Source organism: Alternaria infectoria, assembly GCF_024043175.1.
Source record: "Alternaria infectoria strain BMP 0036 chromosome Unknown scaffold_1, whole genome shotgun sequence".
Lineage (NCBI taxonomy): Eukaryota > Fungi > Ascomycota > Dothideomycetes > Pleosporales > Pleosporaceae > Alternaria > Alternaria infectoria.
The window spans coordinates 2,500,076-2,520,219 of record NW_026250690.1 but is presented as its reverse complement, the minus strand read 5'-3'; the positions used below and the strand labels follow the sequence as shown (position 1 = coordinate 2,520,219).

Sequence of the window (20,144 nt, the reverse complement as noted above, 5' to 3'; positions counted from 1 at the left end):
GAGCCAATATCGAAATCGGTCGACGTTACTGCGATCGTGAGGTCTAGAGCGATTCGCTGCGAGGATGTCGAGCCGGCGTCAGAAGTCTTCGAAACTCGGCGAACTGCCTTGGCGCGTATTTGGTCGTGTTCTTGGATCAGGTTGTAGGCGTGCCACTGCGAAAGTCAACATCATGACGCCTGACGGACTGGAATTCACCAGCACCGCAATCAGTTTGTGACGCGCTTACCATATCCTCTGGCTCCTCAGGCAGCAGGGTGACGAACCCCGCGCCCGTTTTCTGTTCGATTTGGCTCTTGAGTAGCTTCATTATAGTGTAGCCCGACGTATACGTAGGTTTGAAAGTGGGAGTTGTGATTGCGGCGGAGGTAATGTAGCTGTCGCGCGTAGTTATGCGCAGCCAGAACTTTTGGGAATGTAGTGACGCAACCGTGGGATGGAGGGGCACTAGTGGGGCCGACGACCCACTCACGCGTTCAACGAGCGGAAGCTTGTTCGCAGACAGTCGCGCGTCGACTCAAGCACATCAACTCATTAAGTCTTTTAGTATTATCTAGCCCGTGCATCAGGACCTTAGTGTGGCCTGGAGGTTTTCACCGAGTTTGGCGGCATCAAAAGAAGGTGAGCGAAGGAATGTAGTCCTCAAAGCAATTTTGAACAGTGCAACTTTTACGTGTGCTCAAAGCTCATGTGGTTGCTAGATACATTAAAGTAACTAAGTATATACAAGAATAGAATTCAATCCATCACCACGCTCTACCTGGACTTGATGATCTCAGCAGCCTTCTCACCAATACCGTACATGGTAGCCTGGAGATGGCAAGACGGGATGATAGGGATGATAGAAGCGTCAATGATAGACAGATGTTGTGTGCCGTAAACCATCAACTTGTCGCTGACACAGCCACCGTCCTTCTCGGGCATCATCGGGCAAGAGCCAGATGGGTGAGCGAGAGTAGGGGACAACATCGACTGGGCAAGCAGGGCATCGTAAATCTCCTTGTCGGAGGTGTATTGAGCACCAGGAACGGTCTCGGAGATCTTGTGGCTGGCGAGCTCGGGGCGGGCCCACACGGTGCGGAAGAATCGCATACCAGCGGCCATGACCATACGGTCGATGGGGTTGACAAAGGCGTTGTAGACGACCTTGGGAGGGCCGTTGGGGTTCTTTGCGTCGATGTAGACGGTACCACGCGACAGGGGCTTCTCGACACCGACAAGACCGTATGAGCCGTCCGCGGGAACGGGGAACTCGGCCACGGCGGCATCCTTGCGGCCGAAGATGTCAGCAATGACTGCACGCTGCTTAACAAAGCCCTTGGCGAGCTTCTTGCTGTTCTTGTAGATGCTAGGAAGGTAGTCGGTGGCGGTCTGGCCGTTAAGGGTGCTGATGAGAGACTTGAAGTCCTTGGTAATGTCAGGCAGGGAGATGAAAGCCAGGGCGTTACCGCGGGCATAGGTGTAAGGACCAGTCTTGTGCTCAACGTACTGCTCCCAAGCGGAAGCGTTGAATGTCGCATTTGTCATCAGCGAGTTCTGGTTGGGGAAGTAGTTGGAAGTGGTGTTGAAGACAACGGTGGCGTAGGGGTGGTCCTGGAAGTTGGAGCCTACAGCATCGAGCTCAACCTTAACGTCGATACCGGCAGCCTTTAGGACAGACTTGGGGCCAATACCACTGAGCTGGAGGAGCTTAGGTGTCTGAATAGCGCCCGCAGCCAGGACGACCTCTTTCTTGGCGTAGAAGGTGGAAGTCTTTCCAGTCTTGTCGGTAACCTCAATACCAGTAGCCATGAGCGGCTTCTTCTTGTTGTCAAAGATGATCTTGTCGGCGGTGGTACCTGTGAGGACGTGGAGGTTGGCACGAGTCTGGATGGGGTCGTAGTACGCGTAGCGAGCGTGTGCGCGGCGTCCAGTGGTCGCATCCATGGTGTTGGCGTACCAAGAAGGACCGTAGGCTTCGCCGGCGTTTCCATCCTCTGGGATGTAAATACCAGTGGCCTTCCACGCCGCCCAATAGTCCTTGATATCCTCATATTGGTTGGATGTGATTGAGACGGTCAACGGTCCGTTACCGTAGGTTGACTCATCCCAAGTGATGTTGAAGTCTTTGACAACATCGGGAGTGGGAGGTTGGAAAGTGGTACCCTTGATGAAGGCTTCTTCCATCCCCTTCCAACCCCATCCTTTGTTGCCGAGAGCCTCCCACGCATCGTAGTCGGCAGCTGAGCCGCGGTCGTAGACCATGCCATTGATGACAGATCCACCACCGAGGACCTTGGCAACAACAACCTGGTACGATGTGTTGCCGATAGCCGGCTCGGGTAGGGAGTTGATGTTCTCCCAGATCAAACCAGCCGCAGAGGTCAAGTCATTGGCCTTGTATGGGATCTTGGTTGCATCGGTATCGACGTTGTCACCCGCTTCAACGACAAGGACAGTCTCTGGGGCTGATGTTAGTGAAGTTTTCGACAAAGTCTGGGGCTGAAACACATACTGCTCTTGTCCTCAGTGATGCGGTTGGCAACAATCAATCCAGTGACACCGCCTCCGACAATGACATAGTCATACTGGGGCTTTGCGGCGGCACCAAGAACTGGCGACAGGATTACAGCAAAGAGCTGAACAGCAACGGCTAACCTAGAGAATACAGGCATCTTGAAGGTCCAAATAATTAAGTTTAAACGAAAGTAAATTTGGATGCGCGCTGCAATGAACCTGTGAGGGTGTGCAGCCACTAGATGCTTTATACGGACCGAACAAAGTACTTACTCGCTGCTCGCATTGGTCGAGAACATGTTCGCCACGTGGGAAGGCCTACATTGCGGTGTTATCTTACCGAATTCATCCAGGAATTGATCGACCCACTAATACCGCGAGGGCGAACAATGGTCTGGTAAATTGTTTGTATGCCGTGGCGCGGCGCTGGCGGTTGCCATGTACAGATTCGTTCTAGAATACGGACGTTGATCCTTCTGGTAGGGGTTCAGTAATCTGAACCTATAAACAGGCCGCATAGGGATCGTGCAATTACAACTCCCTGACTCCCGGTGAACATCAGGGACTTGTGGGCTCCGTTGCGGTCCGGGGCCGGGGTGCTAAACGTTCTTCCACCAGAGAGATCAGGCTCATGACCGGCCAGCCGCAGCAGCAGTGAACATGGAAGCGAGGTACGTTCGGTGGTCTGATGTTGATGTGGGCCAATGAAAATCTCTGCGGCTCGTCGTAGAGAGCGCATCGTACAGAAGGACCGAGTTAGCGATTCAGGGTGTTCTTGCCGGATGTAGGACCCACTTTTGGACGGGAGACAAGACATGGACAGATGTCCTCGGCCCCAGACCAGCATGTGATTGAGTTCAAGCTACAGCTCTGGCAACGGCAGCGGCGTACATGTTAAAAAGCTGGGGTCGGCACTTTCTCAGAACGCATTATGGCTTCGGAGATTTTGCAAAGGACTGCAGCAAAGGATGCCGCTCCTCTGGAACACGGCAGGTACATTGTTGCGGGATATGCAGCGTAATAAGGCCACCAGGAGACCTCGATCCTTGATTCGCCATCTGAGACCATCTCGGGGAACCAGGTACCATGATTTCGGAGAATGGACGCGATTCGGGATCGATGGCCACCTCGCTTGCAGGAAACATACCGCTAAGCTTCCAATCCGCCTATCATTGCCTTCTCTTCTGCCGCATCGATAGCTTTATGGTGTCTTCGTTCACGGTGAGGAATGCCAGCGCGGCGATGTCCACGTTGTCGTAGTCGAAACTCAGATGCAACATGAATATCGGAAAGGCATATTCTCATGGGCGCACCATGGACTCCCCTCTGCACGGCTGGAGCTGCGTCAGGATACTGAGTCAGGCGGCCCGCGGAGTAGTGAAGACCCGGCCCCCTTCAGCTCAATATTCTGCGTTCTTCCCTGTAGACTGAGTCTTAGGCCCGATTGCTGCTGTGCGTCGGCCCACACATGCGGGCCAACGAGGAGAGCCCGAGGAAGGAGTGTGAAGTATCTTCTCTTTGGGCTCAGCCGCACGTTGACATGACATTGCGACACTTTGCAGGTCGACGATAGGGAATGTCGCAGCTCACATAATGGAATGTTCTTTTTGTCACTAGGTAGAGCGCTAGAAAGAGGAGAAGATCTTGGGCAGCTAGTGCCGTGAAAGGTGGCTTCGGTTCGCTCTACCGGTGGGTTTGAGTATGCGGAGAATTCGCCCTGCATTTAGCTCGTGCGCTAACCGCACTAGCACCTCTAGCGCCGTTTGGCCTGGCACTCGCTACCACCTCTTCCACCATTCCCATCTCATGGGGCGATAGACGAAAGATTGCGCAACGTCCATGCGGCAACCCCGAGCACCGTGAGACGATGCAAGATCGCACGTTCGCTCTTTGACCGTCGGTTTAATGCACCCTTCCAGTGTTCCACCAGCGTTGCGACCATGGTAGGCGGGCCTGAGATCTGCAACAAGATCTACAAGATGCGTCGTCCTATGCAAAAGTTCTCGTGCGCACACATAGCCACAATCGCAACTCTACATGGTGTGACCTGTTCGGTTGTACTTCTAAAGTGTACGCTTGAATCATGGTTTCCCGCCCACCCTGAATGCCGTTCTCATTGGGTGATGAAGGGTTAAATACGCAGCATGTGGGGCCTCAATTTATGCGGCATCACTGCCAGATCAGCTCGGCGGCCGTCACCCTAGGATGTACAGCTGGATATCCCCGTGTTGGATTGTTTCGAAAGTTGGTCTCGAGCGAGTGCACCTTCTGTGATCGATCTGGCGGCCTTCTCCCGTCACCCGCGACCGTGCTGTTTAGCTTTCGCTTCGCCCGTCTTGAACCAGAACGGCCGACGCAAGAGATGAGTGGCGCGAAGGAATATACTTGAAAACCCCGGGGCACTCCCGATCATTGAGTGGCTGTTTGCTTTTTCCTCTTGTTCACCGATTGTGACTTTTGCGATCCATGCCATTCCGCCCGCACCTCGAACGACCCCGCTGCAGTGCATCATGGACGCAGGTACACAAGAATGGCCGGACCAACGCTTGAAGATCCTCATCCCAGTTTGGACCTTAACGGTGATTAGTACCGCTTTCTTGGTATGGAGAGTCGTGTACGGACTGCGATCACGCAAATTCATTGCCTGTGATTACCTGTTGATCATAGCCACTGTGAGTCTTCCCCCAGCCCGAAGATCGTCCCGACTGTGTGGAATTCGTCGCTGACACGAGTCCATCAGGCTCTGAACATCACAGCGACATCACTGAACCAGGTCGTCGTCAACAATGGCCTCGGGCGCCACATCATGGACCCGACGGTCTTTCCGAATCTCAGAGCATACAGCTATCACCTTTGGATCACACAGATCGTCAGTAAGTTTGCAACTTCGCGTTCCCGCCTTTCTATTGCTAATGAATGATTTTCAGACATCATTGCCGTCGCCTTTCTGAAATGGTCCATTTGCGCTTGGCTGCTTGTCTTGAACTTCTCCAGATTGTACCAAGTTATTGTTTGGCTCTCGATCTTGATGGTCACCGCGTTCAACTTCCTTGCACCAGTCCTGACGCTATTCGGATGCACACCCCTGGAACGGAACTGGAACTTCGGGTTTACCGGGGAGAGCCATTGCTGGGCAAAGGGCACACTCGCACTATCCTATACCCAGGGTATCAGCAACATCATCACCGACGTAGTGTATATGGCTGCGCCTCTGATCTACCTTTCGCGCGTCCAGTTGAACAGTCGAACTCAACTGGGTATCAGGATCGTTTTCCTGCTGAGTATCCCGTAAGTAACACCTCTGTAGTCCATGTGAGTGAGCCGCCACTGACGTTTATAGTGCCACGATATGCTCAATCTTCAAGACTATCGAACTCAAGGCCATCACCAAGACGCAAGATCCAACGTGGGACGGCGTAAACCTCACCATATGGTCCAGCTCCGAACTTTCTATCGGCATCCTCATCGCATCCCTCCCTCCGCTCCGCAAAGCATTCGATCACCTTTTCAAGAAGTTTATGCCATCGACATTGACAGGCTCGGGCAAAACGCCACACTACGGCTACGGGAACTCTAGCGTCGCACAAGGAAACAGCATCCACATGAAGAACTTCCAAGGCAGCAAAGCCTATCACTCTAGGCTACCCGGCGAAAGCATCCTTGATGGCGACGACGAGAGCGATCGGGCCATCCTTGATGACGATCAAAAAGGCTCTGGTATTATGAAGAGTACAGACGTACAAGTCACGGTGACCAATGATGTCGGAGAGGCAGGGAGTAGTTCCAACTCCAAGAGCGGCGGGAGCCCCAAGATGTATAACCATGAAATCGACTGGGCAAGTCCACACTTGGAGAATGGGGAAGGACCGCGCCGGTCTCGGTAATGAGAATGTCTTTAACGGCCGAAAATCAGGATTTCGTTTGCGTCTTTAGTCTAGGCCAGTGTGAAAGAGGCTGAGCCACTCGATAGTTGGATACCCAGGTACTTTTTCTTATGAAACGGCGGTAATATGTATGGCGCAATTGGTTCACGATGAAGCGAAGATATTTATATGTATTAACACCAAGTCTCTTTACCATATGCCGTCGCTTTTGGTGTGAAATAGTCTCACAATAAATTACTGTCACAGTTAAACTTTGGCTTTGCAAATGAACTTGATGATGATGATATGCTATTCGTACCAAGTACCGAAAGGAGAACGCGGTCATTGTAGAGAGATAGTGCCAGCGCCATTCGCATACATTGAAATCAACAGCTAGCGCCACCATGTTGAGATTGTCATGCGCAAGTAAACATATCGAGGAGATTTAGGCCAGTCGTGCGATACACCGTTCGTGAATTTCCCTTTCGTTTCGATTCATCATATCGTTGTGGGAAGTGCCGCATACGCCGCCAACTATGCAAATACACTATGTGAGCTGCTAAACCTAGCATATATGCACCTCAAACCGGCTTGTACCAATGAACCACTTTCCTGTTCATTTCACGCGTAGAACGATGACCGAATTAACGACTTTAGTCCACGGATGTACTTCGGCAAGAATCTCGAGACCGATGGATTGGAGTTCTTCTGACAGTTCCAGTATCTGTGTTTTCATTAATGACTACTGTCTGACATGACTGCGCTGGAAGTCGGTGCGAACATACCGGATACAACACACTTCGCATCCCCTGCGCGCTCCTCGCCACCACCAATGTACCTGGGACCAGCTTCTTAACCATGCTTCTGAGTATGTTGAGCTTCGTGTACGTATCTGTACCAACCAGCGCAGCAAGGAAGACGACCTGGCATGATTGCCATTCGGCGTTTGACGAATCCTCGGTAATGTCTTCACAAGCGAAACTCATGCGCTCGCCATAGCCTAACCGCTTACATAACGATTCACTGACTTGAAGCGCGGAGGCATCGCGATCCACGTTATGCACTTGCGCGTTAGGATAGCGGTCCAGGAAACAGAGTGAGGTCAGAGGTAATGGGCCGGAGCCGATGAAAGCGATTTTGGACGGTGGGCTGGGGAGGAACGCTTCTATGGTAGAGCATTCCAAGCGGGAGAGATCGACGTAATTTTGGTGGTAAGGGAAAGTTGTCAGAATATCCTCAGATGTTGTGGTTGTACCTAAAGAAAGTCAGATCTGTAGTTAAGTGTGATGCGTGATTGCGCTGCACTTACCGCTGATGTCGTTGAGCATGCGCTTTGCCCAGAACCTTTCCAACTCTCCCTCGGCTTCTGAACATAGCGGTCGCAAATTGGAGCAAAGGCTCTCTATGGCAGGTATACGGAAAAAATACGATGTAAATTCTGCGCTGTAAGGTACGACGCAGAGGTTTACGAGTCGTGTGAGGAGAGAGTTGACTTGCTCCGACGGCGCTAATGACGATAGTTCGTTGAGTACCGTGTATATGTCCCTGATCTCGGAAACTAGCTGATGCGCCGCGGTACTGGTCGCATTCGGTGTGATTGGGGGTGTGACGGTAAGAGACCCGACAGGGGTGGTAGGTTTGGATAGTTCCGCAGCTGGTTTACGTTCGATGGTCGTCATGATGGGGTACGAGTATACGTGTTTTTTGTTGTTCCTGTTGTCAGGTAGTACTGCTGTATTTGAGTGTGTGATTAAGATGCAAACTATCAGTTTAGCAAAGTTTTATACGCTACTGCGATTGTCAGCTGTGCCCGGGAGAATCATCAACACGAGCGTGCATGTGTAGACTAGGAAAACTCTTTCTCGCATTTGCCATGTGTCAAACGCATTGAGCGGTAATGGCGTCTGTCTGGTTGGCTGAGTACCCTGATGGTCGTGTGGGATAGTGAGTTGTGCTAGGGGTGGCCCGACATACAAGCGGGATCTACGCTCAATGTAGTACAAACGTGTGGGGTTGAATGCAAGTTGGGCATAAAGGGTTGAAGGCACACCTATAGACGTGATTCAAATAGCAGGGACACTTTATGACCCGCAGCCTCAGGCCCTGGCGGCAGTATGCAGATCAATGACCCCTCTCCTGCCGGCAGCCTACCGCTCGAATTTTCTCGAAAACTTTTGATTGACGGCCGCCGGAGCCGTCCAGTCGAGTGTGCTGCATCAATGGCTTGCCGAGCTGATGTCAGGCGTTGGCCGGTCGAGGGAGATCTCGCCGCTCAACCTCTCTACCGAACAAGATCTTCATGGCCGGGCCGTCAATAGACTCGCTTGCCGCCCACCCACGTCTCTTTCACTGTCACCTTCCTCAATGCTTCTGGGTCCAGTGATTCAAGTTGTTCGTCGAGAACAACCCAGTCAGCATACGCCCCCGCTTCGATGACACCAGCTTTGCCTTCTAAGAAGGCACCATATGCAGCGTTTACCGTAAAACCCTTTAAAGCTTGTTCGAAAGTGAGGCTCTCTTCGGGATACCAGCCAGCCTTGCCACCGCTAGGGTCCAGTCCGGTACGTGGACTTCGTCGCGTGATTGCCGCATACATTCCCTCGAAGATACTCGCGGGTTCGACTGGGAAGTCGCTACCGAGGACTGGACGAAGTGGTAAGAGCGACCGCATTCGGTACGCCTCATCTTTTGTTCGTTGCTGGCCAAGCCTGCTCTCCGCATAACCCATGTCCGAGGTCGCGTGCGTGGGCTGTATTGACGCAATGATACCAAGTTCTGACATCCTGCGCTGGTCATCTGGGTGGATGATTTGGGCGTGCTCGATGCGGAAACGACGTTTAGCTTGACAGTCGCGGAGGTTAGCGTGGGGGCACAAGCGTTTCAACGCCGCTTCAAACGCGTCAACCGCAAGCCTGTTAGCAAGATCCCCAATAGCATGAATATTAACTTGGTACCCTGCCTTTACGGCCCAATCATATGTCACACGTGACAGCGTAGTCGCGTTGACAAGTAAAGAGCCGGAGGACTCCGCTTTGTCGCTGTACGGCTCAATCATAGCTGAGCCCCAGGAGCCCAAAGCCCCATCTGCACATTGTAAGTAACTTGTTGAGAGTGGGCCGTGTATACAAACCTCCGAAAAGCTTGACGCTCTTCACATGAAATCGGCCATTTGGAGTCGAAACTTTCCTGACCGCCTCGGGACAAAACGTGTTTCGGACATCGCATTCGATCATCGCATTAACTCTCACAGTCCAGTCCGGGTCGTTCGCGAGCTCTTCGTATAGCTCCAAATCTGCCGGCACTACGCCGGCATCGTGCATCCCAACAATTCCATGTTTGTTCAACTCTGCCATCGCAGTCTTAATGAACTCGGTTTTGCGCGCTTTGGTCGGCTTTGGGTAATACTCCAGGACGATGTCCATGGCATTGTCGCAGAAGACACCCTTTGCCGGCACTTCGCCGCCGGGAGGTATACTGAACGACGGAAGAAGGTCAAGCACCTTTTCAGATACCCCTAAGATGAAACCACTGGATTAGATCAACCTCATGCTCAATTTGCAGGGCTGACTCACAGATACAGTGAACATCAACCTGCGCGAAGTCAGTATATGTGTCGCTCCCATTTCGCACGGACAACTAACACGATCAAGCATAACATAAAGATCCTTAAACCTCTCATCTATCTCCAAATCAGCCTAGATGAAGTGTCAGTATCAGCACGGTCGTTACAGCGCGTCTACGTTCATCAGGTCCAACGTACTGCAGTCGGCCACCTCCCTTCAAAATGAGCTTGGTCCCAACCGACGCCACGTAGCCACTGTTCACTATTTCCTTTTTCTGGACGGACGTTCTTATAATTCAACAGTCTCCTCTTGATCTCGTCCATTGAATCGGCGCCAAAGAGGCTCACTGAATCTAGAGATTCTCCAAACTGGATCAAGTGACCGTGTCCATCCCAAAAACCAGGATACACATAACCTGTGCGGGATTCCTTGACCGTATCAGGGGCTGCATTGTCTACGAAGACACTGGAGAATTTGCCGTCGTGGATGGTAAAGCACTCGGCATGCGGGAACTCCGACGAAAGCGTTCTGATAGACTTGTAGCAGTATGTGGGTACGAAGAGATTTGGAAGCAACGTGGATGGTACGTATTCGCTGATGAAAGCCGGCAGCCCTAGCTGATAAATCAGAGCAGCCAGAATCACAGGCAGCGATACCGAAAGGAAAGTGGAAAGGGTAGGCATCATGCCCTCTCAATTCACGTGGGCAATGTTGGGGGGGCTGGTGTCACGAAGATCACGGGCAAAGGAAATTTGGCAATCGATAAGCGAGCGCCGATGACGCGACCGAAGAAAATCGACATCGTGGCCCGACGCGTCTCGAATTCCAAAGTAAGTTGCGTCAGGTCGTGTCGTCTACAAGATGCGCAGATGCTCACCCAGGCAAAATGACGACAATGTAACCATACTGAGAAGTCTAGAAGTCAGCTCCGTAATGGTCACGTGATGTGGACGGTCGCGCCGGCTCTGCTCCCCGCTCCCGAGATCTCGACAAAGCAGCAGGGCTACCCGAAGAGCCTCTACCCGCGACACGGAATCATCTTTATTTTGTTGGAGACAGCCCTCGTGCTCGACTGCTCGATCTGAACTGGCTCGCGACATGAGCATGTCCAATTGGAAAAGGGCGGTGAGCGAACCTAAGCAGGCGGGTTGCATATTTTCCTCACAACTCCTTCATACGACCGGTGTGCATTTACGCATTAGGCCAATGGCCCCTCTTCTGACCGCGGCTCTGGACCCAGCTCCACCCTAGCTCCACCTTGGCATAGATGAAGATTGGATGGGAAACTCGAATGCTGAATTGAAAGGCTGGGCTTCCTGCAGCGCTAGTGTGGGGGCCGGATCCTAACAATCCTACACGACATAAGCAGAACCTTCTGTAAAGTTCGATTTCGAAAATAGCCATCACATGTCGGGTCGCACGGCTTTGAACACTACAGATGGCAACGACTGAGATTGACGATCTTCGGAAGCAGCTAGAGTCGCTCCAACGCTCCCATGAGGCGCTATTGAAAAGCTTATCAGCAACGAACGACACCTTCAAACCATCCGACGCCTCACAACTTCGCCGCACATCCACACGACATGGAGGCGATGCTATCTTCGCCGATACCTCGACGCTATCTGACGACAGCAGCGATGAAGAAGACGACTATTTTGTCCAGAACGAATTACCGTCCCATTCGTTCGACCACGAACATTTGCGCGAACATCTGAAGACGCATAACTGGACTGAACATGGCAGAGAGATTCTGGCCTCGATCATTTCTGATCCCGCGAAGCTCACCAAACAATCTCATCTCTTCCACATGGGGCCCGGGCCAGCAGATGACCGAAGCCATTACTCACATTTCCAAGTGTACAATGTCGGAACCAACGGTCTGCCTGAGCTTATTGAAGTGACTGGCCCCGAAAACAACATGAGCCGCGCAACTGAGATTTGGCATGCACTGAGAGACGTTGGCAAGCAGCCGGACCAAACAGTGGTTGGACGTATCACCATAGCGCGAGAACCTTCACCAATCTTGTTTGGTGCACTTCATCTGACGCTTAATGATGCTTTTGACATGGACGAACTATTCCAGCATCTAGTCGAAACAGAAGCTTCATCAGCGCATATGTTCCGAGCCTTCAATCAGAATCCTAAACACCAAAGGACCTTTTTCTTCAACTTCGAATACTATACCATCGTGGGAGATGACTGTCAACCCATGCAATGGCAGCGTGCGGACAAAATAACGGGTCAGTCTGATCATCATATACCACTTTCGCGGTGCAGTGCTGTCGTTGCGCTTGTCCTTTATGACGACAAACCACGCCGCATCCGTAATAGGGGAAGACGTGCGAAGACACAGTTCGGATGGGTGCACGATGTCTGGTCGCCATGGCAAGTCTTACAGCTGGAGAGTTTCCCGGACTGGAAGTCGACACCAGCTAATGGAACGCCATATACATTCGAAACCGGCCACAAGTATCTCAATGGCGCGGAGGCATTCCTCCATGCTTTGCTGACGGAATATCGGGATGCTAGGAAGCGATTCGACGAAATCTACAAGCGTATCACCGACCTAGTTACTCCACCGCTAGGCTTCCTGTTTAGCGAAGAGTTGCGCCGAGCCCGACTGTTCGAGGACAAAGACTTCACCTGGATCCGCAGATACTTCTACGCACATCAAACCTTGGGCAATGTCAACAACAGCATCAAATCCATGATCGACGCTTTCGAAGACTGTTTCACCGACGATATCTGGGAAGGCCAGAACAAGACGCTCTGGCCGCTCTTCGAGGAATCGCCACGCAACGATCACTGGAAGCGCCGTTTGCGGACATTGCGGCTTCAATTCGAACGGGAAATGAAAGAGCTTAGGATCATCATCTCGGAAAATAATGAAAGACGGCATGAGATTGAAACATTGCAGGAGCAGTTGTTCTCTGGTACTAGCATCCAAGAGTCCAGGAAGTCCGTTGAGCTAGCAGATGTCACCGTGCACCAAGGGTACAACATCAAAGTCTTGACCATCGTCAATCTTTTCTTCATGGTACGTGAACAGATCAAGTCTCTGGATCTCGCGCAAAACAGTCAACTAACTAATCGGCAGCCTCTCACATTCGTAACTTCCGTCTTCGGCATGACAAACATGCCCGAAAGTCCAGCAAACTTCACGCCATTCGCCATCGTCTTGGTGACGATTTGCATTCCCTTCTTCAGCATAATCGGCTTCCTCTCCACGAAATACGGCTACAGTATCTGGGCCCAGAAAACGAAAGAATTGTGGCGATGGCTACGACCGAGGCCGCAATTAAAGATCCCGAATGACACAGACTTGGAGCCCCCAAGACGCGTAGATAGGACCATGTCGACGGAAGAGGGTATGCGGTTACGACTTAGAGGGGCAGAGCATATGCCTATGGGGGTTGGGGTGGGCATGGGAAGGAGGAGATCAAGTCAGAGACCTGCGCCGTCGCATCCGCATATTCAGCGCATGGTGGAGAGGATGGGAGAGGGGAGGGAAAGTGGGCTGACGCGATTGGGGACTGTTGTAGCCGATGACGAGCACTCGGACCATAGTAAAGAGAAGAACGGTAGTATGGGGAGAGATGCCGTCATCGATATCAAGGAGGATTAACACAGTTCCTTATCAGATAAACTCGCGGCTCGCAAGCACACACTACATATCAAAAGCACTCAACCCATCCATATCACTCGGCCCGTTCCATTCTTTGGGTAGACTCCACTCGTTTCCATCCCCCAATGGCATGAAATCCAGATTCACTCCATCAATCGCACCGCCACTAACACCACCACTACCACCCGTACCAAGATCATCAAACGCGCTCAGCTCGGGGAAATGCGCATTAGCAAGTTGTGAAATCGGATCGTGAGGATCAAAGTCTGCGCCCATCCAGGCCCCAGAGTTCCGGTTCATGTGTGAAGAAGAAAGGGTGGTGGAGGGCGTAGACATGTTGTGAGAAAGCTCAGGAGGTTCCGATATGCTGGGCCAGCCAACACTACCGAGTTCCGAACGTGGCGTCACCAATACGTACCCATCGTTGTTTTGAATTGGGTCGTCGAACCGGGGTGGCGGAGGAGCTTTGATGCTGAGCCCATGTCTCCCTTGATCAGACGGCATGCTCATAGTAGTACTCATACTCATTGTTCTCGTCTTTCTGTTTCCGCCTGTACCGGCTCTAGGTCTTGCGCTGCTGGTCTGCCTTTTCTTGGCCCACTGCTGGTTGTCGTTCATGTCGGCGTCCATATCTATTGTGCTGCCTCTTCGCGCGGGTACTGTCGAGGATGCGGGCTTGTACAAGTTGAACGAAGAGTTGGGGGGCTCGGGGCCGCCGCGTAGCTCTACCATCACCGCACGGAGTACGGTAGACATCCGTTCCGCAGGTTGATAGGTGGATGCCATGTCGGAAAGCGCGGCTGATAGACATTCGAGGTACTGCATGTTGTTGGCTCTGGAAGTGGGGTCTTTTATGAACGCCAACGCTGCTACGAGTGCGGTCGCCGCTGTGCCCTGCGGAAAATTGTTAGCGAGAGATGAAAGGTTTTAGCTGCTACATACCGCGTGTTGCATGCCTGTAACGAATATTTGCTTCGTATCGAATCGCTGTCGATGTTGCCAGTATATCCTTGCTACGCGAATAGCATGCTTAGTGCATACTGTCCTACTCAACGCGGAGAAATGGTCGTCAGGGCCACTCTCGTTGCCCGCTTGGTCTTCATACAAGGCGAACGGTCGGTGTAGCAAGATCAGACTGGCGTGATACTGTTGATGCAACAAGAAGAACGAGAATGGAGCAGTCGCAATGTTGGCTGGTGTCCAGCGCAGTTGCTCGGGTAGTCTAGCGTACCAACTGCTGAACTCGCGGTCCAGCGCTGCCATGCGCATATACTGATTTCGATCTACGGCGGTGTGCGAGTCGGAAGCAGCGTGCTGCGAGCGATGCGGATCCATATTCTCGGTGATCTTTCCTGCGAGCTCCATAAGATCGAGGAGTGCTTCGTAGATCATGGTCTCCATGCTCTTCCCCAGTCCAGCCGGTCGACAGGTGCCAAGGCGCTCAAACTGCTTTGTCAAGTTGTATATTTCAAGATCGGAAGGCTTCATCGAGGTCGGCCGGCCCAAGAAAAGTGCCCAGTATTTGTCGTAGATGACGCATGCCCAAAGAGTCATTTGGCGGATCTCGACCTCGCGTTCTGGGAGACCTGAGAGTCGTGTATCGAGATGGAGACTATGTAGACGTTAGTATATCACTGAGACATCTTCCAGTAGAACATACCCGATATCGAAAGCAAGTCGCACAGCCATCCCGCCGTACATCCAGCCCAGATTATCTCTACCGACGCCGCACTCGAGGTCGCCTAGCAGAAGTAATGCAACTACGCTCGGTATCCCACCCGGCCTTTCCAGCTCATGATCAAGCATGTACTTTGCTTCGCGATGTAAAGTGCTCTCCATGCCCGGTAAACCGATTCTTCTGATGTCGAGCCTTTCCTTGTTTGCGAAACGGTAACCCATGGCCAGAACACAGACATGCAGAAACCCAGAATAGAACTGTGTATGGCCCATCTCGCGGTCTTCGTTGAAAGCATCTTGGTGCAAAACATGGATGACTGGGTTGTAACATTGCCAGAACAGATCCATGAGATAATCGTATGTTTCCAGTGGAAGAGAGCGGATGATCTTGTCGGCGCGTCGAGCCTGTTCATTCATCTCTTGTGTTGCGCCGAAAGGGTTGACCGACTCAGAATGTACATGGCAGTTTGTTGTTGGACCGAAGTAGCGGAGGCGGCCGTTCAACTGATCAAAGCTAAGATGGCCACGAGTAGAGAGGAGACGGTTGACCATGCCATCTTTCTTTGGAGGTGGTAGCATAGATGGCGAGCCCGCGCTTTCTGCATCACCGTTTGAGAAACGAGGGCTATTCGTGTTCATCTCGTGCTGTTCGAAATCAGGATAGTCATCTTGTGGGCTTTGTTGACTGCCTGGACTGGAATGGTTTTCGTTGTTGTGCGCTTGGGTTTCGCTTGCTTTTTGGGTGGGTGATGTACCTTCTTCGTCGGGTTGAGGGTTATGGCGGGTTTTGGGAGGGTGATTCGCTGGGGGTAGCTCTTCGCCTCGCTCCTTCAGCATTGTCTCTAGTAGTGCTACGCGATCGGTGAGAGAGCACATGTATGCCCTCGAGATAGGTCTGTACATGTGTCAGCTTTGTGTCAGTCAGTAAAGACACATTACATACCGTCGTCGTTCGTCGTCGTTTTTGATGACGCATTCCACCCCTGATCGTTTACACTGTGTACACTCTGTCTCGCCGGGAGGTACTACACACTGCAAAGTTGTCAAAACGTATCGTGGAAGCAGATAGAACAGACATACTCGTATCCGGCGGTCTCGGCACGACGCGCAAGCGACTGACGCCCTGTGTCGAGGTTTTGAAGACTTCCCTTTCGTGGAGCCCTTCTCCGATGTATTCTGCTCCTGCTTGCTGCCGGCTTTCGAGGCCGGTTCCGGTGAGCGCTGTTCGCTCATGTTGTTATCAGGTGCTGCCGATCTTTCGTTGGCCATCGATGGTGTCGCTTTTGGTATGTACGGGGGATGGTGTCTCGAAGACAGACGTCAGCAGGGAATCACACTACTATGTCGCAAAGCGTTGTGAATGTTGCGGGGAGAGGAGTCGCAGACCGGACAGCGAGGACGACTGTCAAGCCTAAACTCCGAGTTCCACGAGCATGAAGTGACCCAGGCCTAATCTAGCCCTAAACGTTAACCGCTAGATTTTGGAGAGGTTTAGGCCTTCAAGTCGTGGAGGTGGGGCCCCGCAGTTTCACTGTACTGGGCGCCTCCAAGCTATGCGACCACGTTGGCTTTTGGCAAGCTTCTTCGTAAATCCAGCAACCGAATGACATGTACCTAGTAATGCTGTCGGCTCGACATGCTCGGAACGAGCTGCGTACCGGATCTGACGAATCATGACCCCAGAAGAGCGAGTGCTTGCAGAATCGAGAACACCGTGCTCAAGGCCAAACCTACGGCATGGCTTAATTTCCCTCTCCACACGCTCGTTAACCGGCATTGAGCCGATCTTTGCGGAGAAGCCTACAGTTGACGTAGGAGTGCATTGCGGATCGCTTGGTTGGAGGAACAAGTCACTCTGTCGCTTCGAGGCCATCGTCACATGAACCTATGGCGTCAGTAGTTCGCATCTGAGCTGAGTCTGGGGCTGCTCTGCATTCACCCAAAGCCCAATTGCAGGCCATAGCGCAGTGTGGCGTCGTCCCTATGCGACGGTAGTCGGGAAATCACGATTCGTGTTAGGGCAGAGTGAGTCTTCAATCCGGGGTACATGAGTCGAAAGACGTCGAGATGAGCGGGGTCAAGGCTTGCGATTGGGGTGGCGGAGTCTCGGAGCTTGTAACCATCGTGATGTTTGCTTCTTGGCGTTCTTATTGGGACTAGGAAGCGAGCATCCGACGCCTGCATCCATGGACGCAATCAGACTAGCCATAGTCACTATAGTTTGACACGCACGCCAGGACCTAGCGAACTGCGACAGAAGCCGTGCGCGATTGAGGGGTCTTGAGGGCTGTGGGAGCTGCAAGTCACCAATATTAACTTTCTTTCAAACCATTCGGGGTTGCCGAAGTGATGGGCACGCATGCTATGCGCGATGCACATGAACCAGAGAGTAGCAGTCTGTCAAAAAGAAAATTTAAATTATGAACCCTGACGGGTAACGCCCAGCACGCTTGGATGCCAATGGAAAGAAAACAACCCGAAATCCGGGCCCAGATCCAGTACCAACAAGCGACGGTACGCCTGACCCATCGACAGATGTCAGCTCAGCCGCCTTTAGTCAACGTCCCATTCGTGGTCCCAGTTGCGAATATAGGGGCTCAAGCCATGCATATCCTTCATTGCCGTCGCCTTCACATCGCCGTTGCCCAAGAAAGCAAACCGGTTCTTGTATCTGTATACATAGTCGTAGTCTTCCCAGCGCGGTGTCTTGATGGTTTTGAGGAAGTGTATCGTCTGCATTGAATGAGTCAGTCGCGAACAGCTTTGTGCGGGGTTGATAGGAGATGCGCGCATAAGGTCGGGTATGCGCGACACCACCGTTGATTGGGACAGGGACACATGCAAGGAAGCGCGACATAAAAGCTGAAGGGTACTTACGGCACCAGGCCACAGATAGATCCTGTTCTTGATCTGCCCGTTCTTGAACCAACTCCGGCACTCTTCTTGCCACACTGTCGTCTTGTGGAACTCATCAAAATGCGCGTAGATCTCATCTAGGGCGTCCTGCTTCACGCTCATAGCTTTGATGCCTTCGCTCTGCATCTTCTTCATGCACTTGATGCTATACTCTACGGTTGTCTCGATCGACGGCAAGAGCGTGCCGTTACTCCATGTCGCGCCAGGTCCGACAATAGTGTAGAAGTTCGGGAATCGAGGAGCGGATACACCCATGTAGAGGTTCGGGCCGGTGGTCCAGTCTTCTTTGATGGATACGTTGGAGCCGTTGCGAACCGTGAAGGCGGGTTGGAATGCGACCTGGAAGCCAGTGGCGCAGACAATGGCGTCGAGTTTGTGGATCTTACCGTCCTTAGTCTTAATACCTTCCGGAACTACTCGTTCGATGCCGTCGAAGACTGGAGTTACGTTGTCTTGCACTAAAGCCTCCAGGAAGCCGTCTCCGGGCGAGATGCGCCGGCAGCCAACGGACCACTTGGGGATTATGAACTCTTTTAGCTTCTCGTGGCCAGGCCCCATACGGCGGTGCATCTCTTTGGTGATAACATCTTTGAACTGGTTCTGGAGTTCTGAGTTCTGCTGGTACATCCCGAACAAGCTGTTGATCTCTGCTTCGATCTTCTTCCGGAACTCCAAGTGATACTCCGGGTCTTCCTTGAATTTCTTGATGTCGGCTTCGGTGAAAGTGTACTGCCGTTGTCCAGGGTCGACATCTTGCCCCTTCTGGAGGTCGTCGTTCAGTGCGCCGGCGCCGAACGGAGGCGATATCCATGTCGGACTCCGCATGTATACTTCCAACCCCTTGACGACCTTTTGAAGGGATGGTACGATTTGGACGCTGGTCGAACCAACGCCGATGACGGCGGCGTTGATGTTTGTGAAGTCGACGCTGTGATCCCAGCACGCGGAATGGAGGACGGGACCCTTGAAGTCGTGAAGACCTTCAATGTCTGGCCATTTCCAGTTGTTCAGAATACCTATCATCTGTTAGGCGTGTAAATATGACGCTGGTCTAACACTCACCTGAACCGTTCACCAAGACGTGCGCCCAATCTTTCCTCATCGAGCCAGTCTTGGGATTCCTGATGGTAAGGCTGTAGCACCCATCCTCATCGTTCCAGTTGGCTTGCTCGATCCTGCTATTCAACTGCATGTACTTCTTGCTTCCATGTCTCTCGGCGAAGTTCTCGAAATACCCCTGGATCTCCTTCCCTGCTGCGAAGAAAGTCGACCAGTCGGGTTTCGGGTCCCAGGTGAAGTTGTAGTCATGCGATGGAATATCGCATGCGACGCCGGGATAGGTGTTCTCGTACCATGTTCCGCCAAACTGTGCGTTCTTCTCAAACAACGTCAACTCCCAGGATCCAGGCTCCAGCATCTTCTCCATCTTGTAGGCTAGACACAGCCCTGATGCACCCGCGCCAACACATGCCACTCGCAGCTTGGCTGGCTTGGAATGGTATTGATCCAGGGTTCTGTAGGGTCCATCAACATGCGATGGTGGGTAGTCGTAGTTGTGACCGTAGCCGTTGACGTTCAGTCCGTTTGGCATCTCCGAGCCCCCCATCGTGGCGGTTGCTAAGACTGGTAGGTGCTATCCCAAAGGAGAGTGACAGATACGTGATCACAGAGATAAACCGAAAAGCGAGAAGGACAAAGTCGATAGGGTATGCTGAGATGCAGCCTCGAAGACAGTAGATAGAGCTTGAAGATGCTACTCAATCAACATGAAGAAGATAGCGAGGCAGCCCGACCACTGTATCGGGGCGAACCAACATCTCTGGAGTGTTTAACCGCGCCTCGGATGTCTTCACACATCTCACTGTACACCTCCTCGCACGCCGGTTGGTGCATGGCATGCGGCATAGATTAGGCCGGTTTTCGCAGGCGCTGCGACCGGTACGAGAACGCGTCTGGGTTCGCGCACTGTCTTGCTGCATTAGCCAGGCCGAGATGCATGACTAC

General features: G+C 52.4%; 6 protein-coding genes across 6 annotated transcripts; 2 read left to right on the top strand and 4 right to left on the bottom strand.

The window, feature by feature from the left end:
• Positions 1-756: 756 nt before the first annotated feature.
• J4E92_000851 (uncharacterized protein) lies at positions 757-2,654 on the bottom strand (the record flags this gene model as incomplete). Its single annotated transcript, XM_051492265.1, has 2 exons — positions 757-2,441; positions 2,495-2,654. 2 exons carry the CDS (start codon positions 2,652-2,654, stop codon positions 757-759), a joined length of 1,845 nt encoding a protein of 614 aa, XP_051357777.1.
• A 2,352-nt stretch (positions 2,655-5,006) lies between these two features.
• J4E92_000850 (uncharacterized protein) lies at positions 5,007-6,380 on the top strand (the record flags this gene model as incomplete). Its single annotated transcript, XM_051492264.1, has 4 exons — positions 5,007-5,168; positions 5,237-5,369; positions 5,424-5,784; positions 5,837-6,380. 4 exons carry the CDS (start codon positions 5,007-5,009, stop codon positions 6,378-6,380), a joined length of 1,200 nt encoding a protein of 399 aa, XP_051357776.1.
• A 595-nt stretch (positions 6,381-6,975) lies between these two features.
• Positions 6,976-10,605, bottom strand: J4E92_000849 (uncharacterized protein; the record flags this gene model as incomplete). Its single annotated transcript, XM_051492263.1, has 8 exons — positions 6,976-7,067; positions 7,198-7,614; positions 7,669-8,072; positions 8,699-9,443; positions 9,490-9,873; positions 9,932-9,950; positions 10,001-10,054; positions 10,120-10,605. The coding sequence occupies 8 exons, from the start codon at positions 10,603-10,605 to the stop codon at positions 6,976-6,978; spliced, it is 2,601 nt and encodes an 866-aa protein (XP_051357775.1).
• A 755-nt stretch (positions 10,606-11,360) lies between these two features.
• Positions 11,361-13,547, top strand: J4E92_000848 (uncharacterized protein; the record flags this gene model as incomplete). Its single annotated transcript, XM_051492262.1, has 2 exons — positions 11,361-12,959; positions 13,020-13,547. The coding sequence occupies 2 exons, from the start codon at positions 11,361-11,363 to the stop codon at positions 13,545-13,547; spliced, it is 2,127 nt and encodes a 708-aa protein (XP_051357774.1).
• A 927-nt stretch (positions 13,548-14,474) lies between these two features.
• J4E92_000847 (uncharacterized protein) lies at positions 14,475-16,493 on the bottom strand (the record flags this gene model as incomplete). Its single annotated transcript, XM_051492261.1, has 4 exons — positions 14,475-15,159; positions 15,208-16,119; positions 16,168-16,256; positions 16,305-16,493. The coding sequence occupies 4 exons, from the start codon at positions 16,491-16,493 to the stop codon at positions 14,475-14,477; spliced, it is 1,875 nt and encodes a 624-aa protein (XP_051357773.1).
• A 1,284-nt stretch (positions 16,494-17,777) lies between these two features.
• On the bottom strand, positions 17,778-19,746 carry J4E92_000846 (uncharacterized protein; the record flags this gene model as incomplete). Its single annotated transcript, XM_051492260.1, has 3 exons — positions 17,778-17,957; positions 18,102-19,156; positions 19,203-19,746. The coding sequence occupies 3 exons, from the start codon at positions 19,744-19,746 to the stop codon at positions 17,778-17,780; spliced, it is 1,779 nt and encodes a 592-aa protein (XP_051357772.1).
• Between the last annotated feature and the right edge of the window lie 398 nt (positions 19,747-20,144).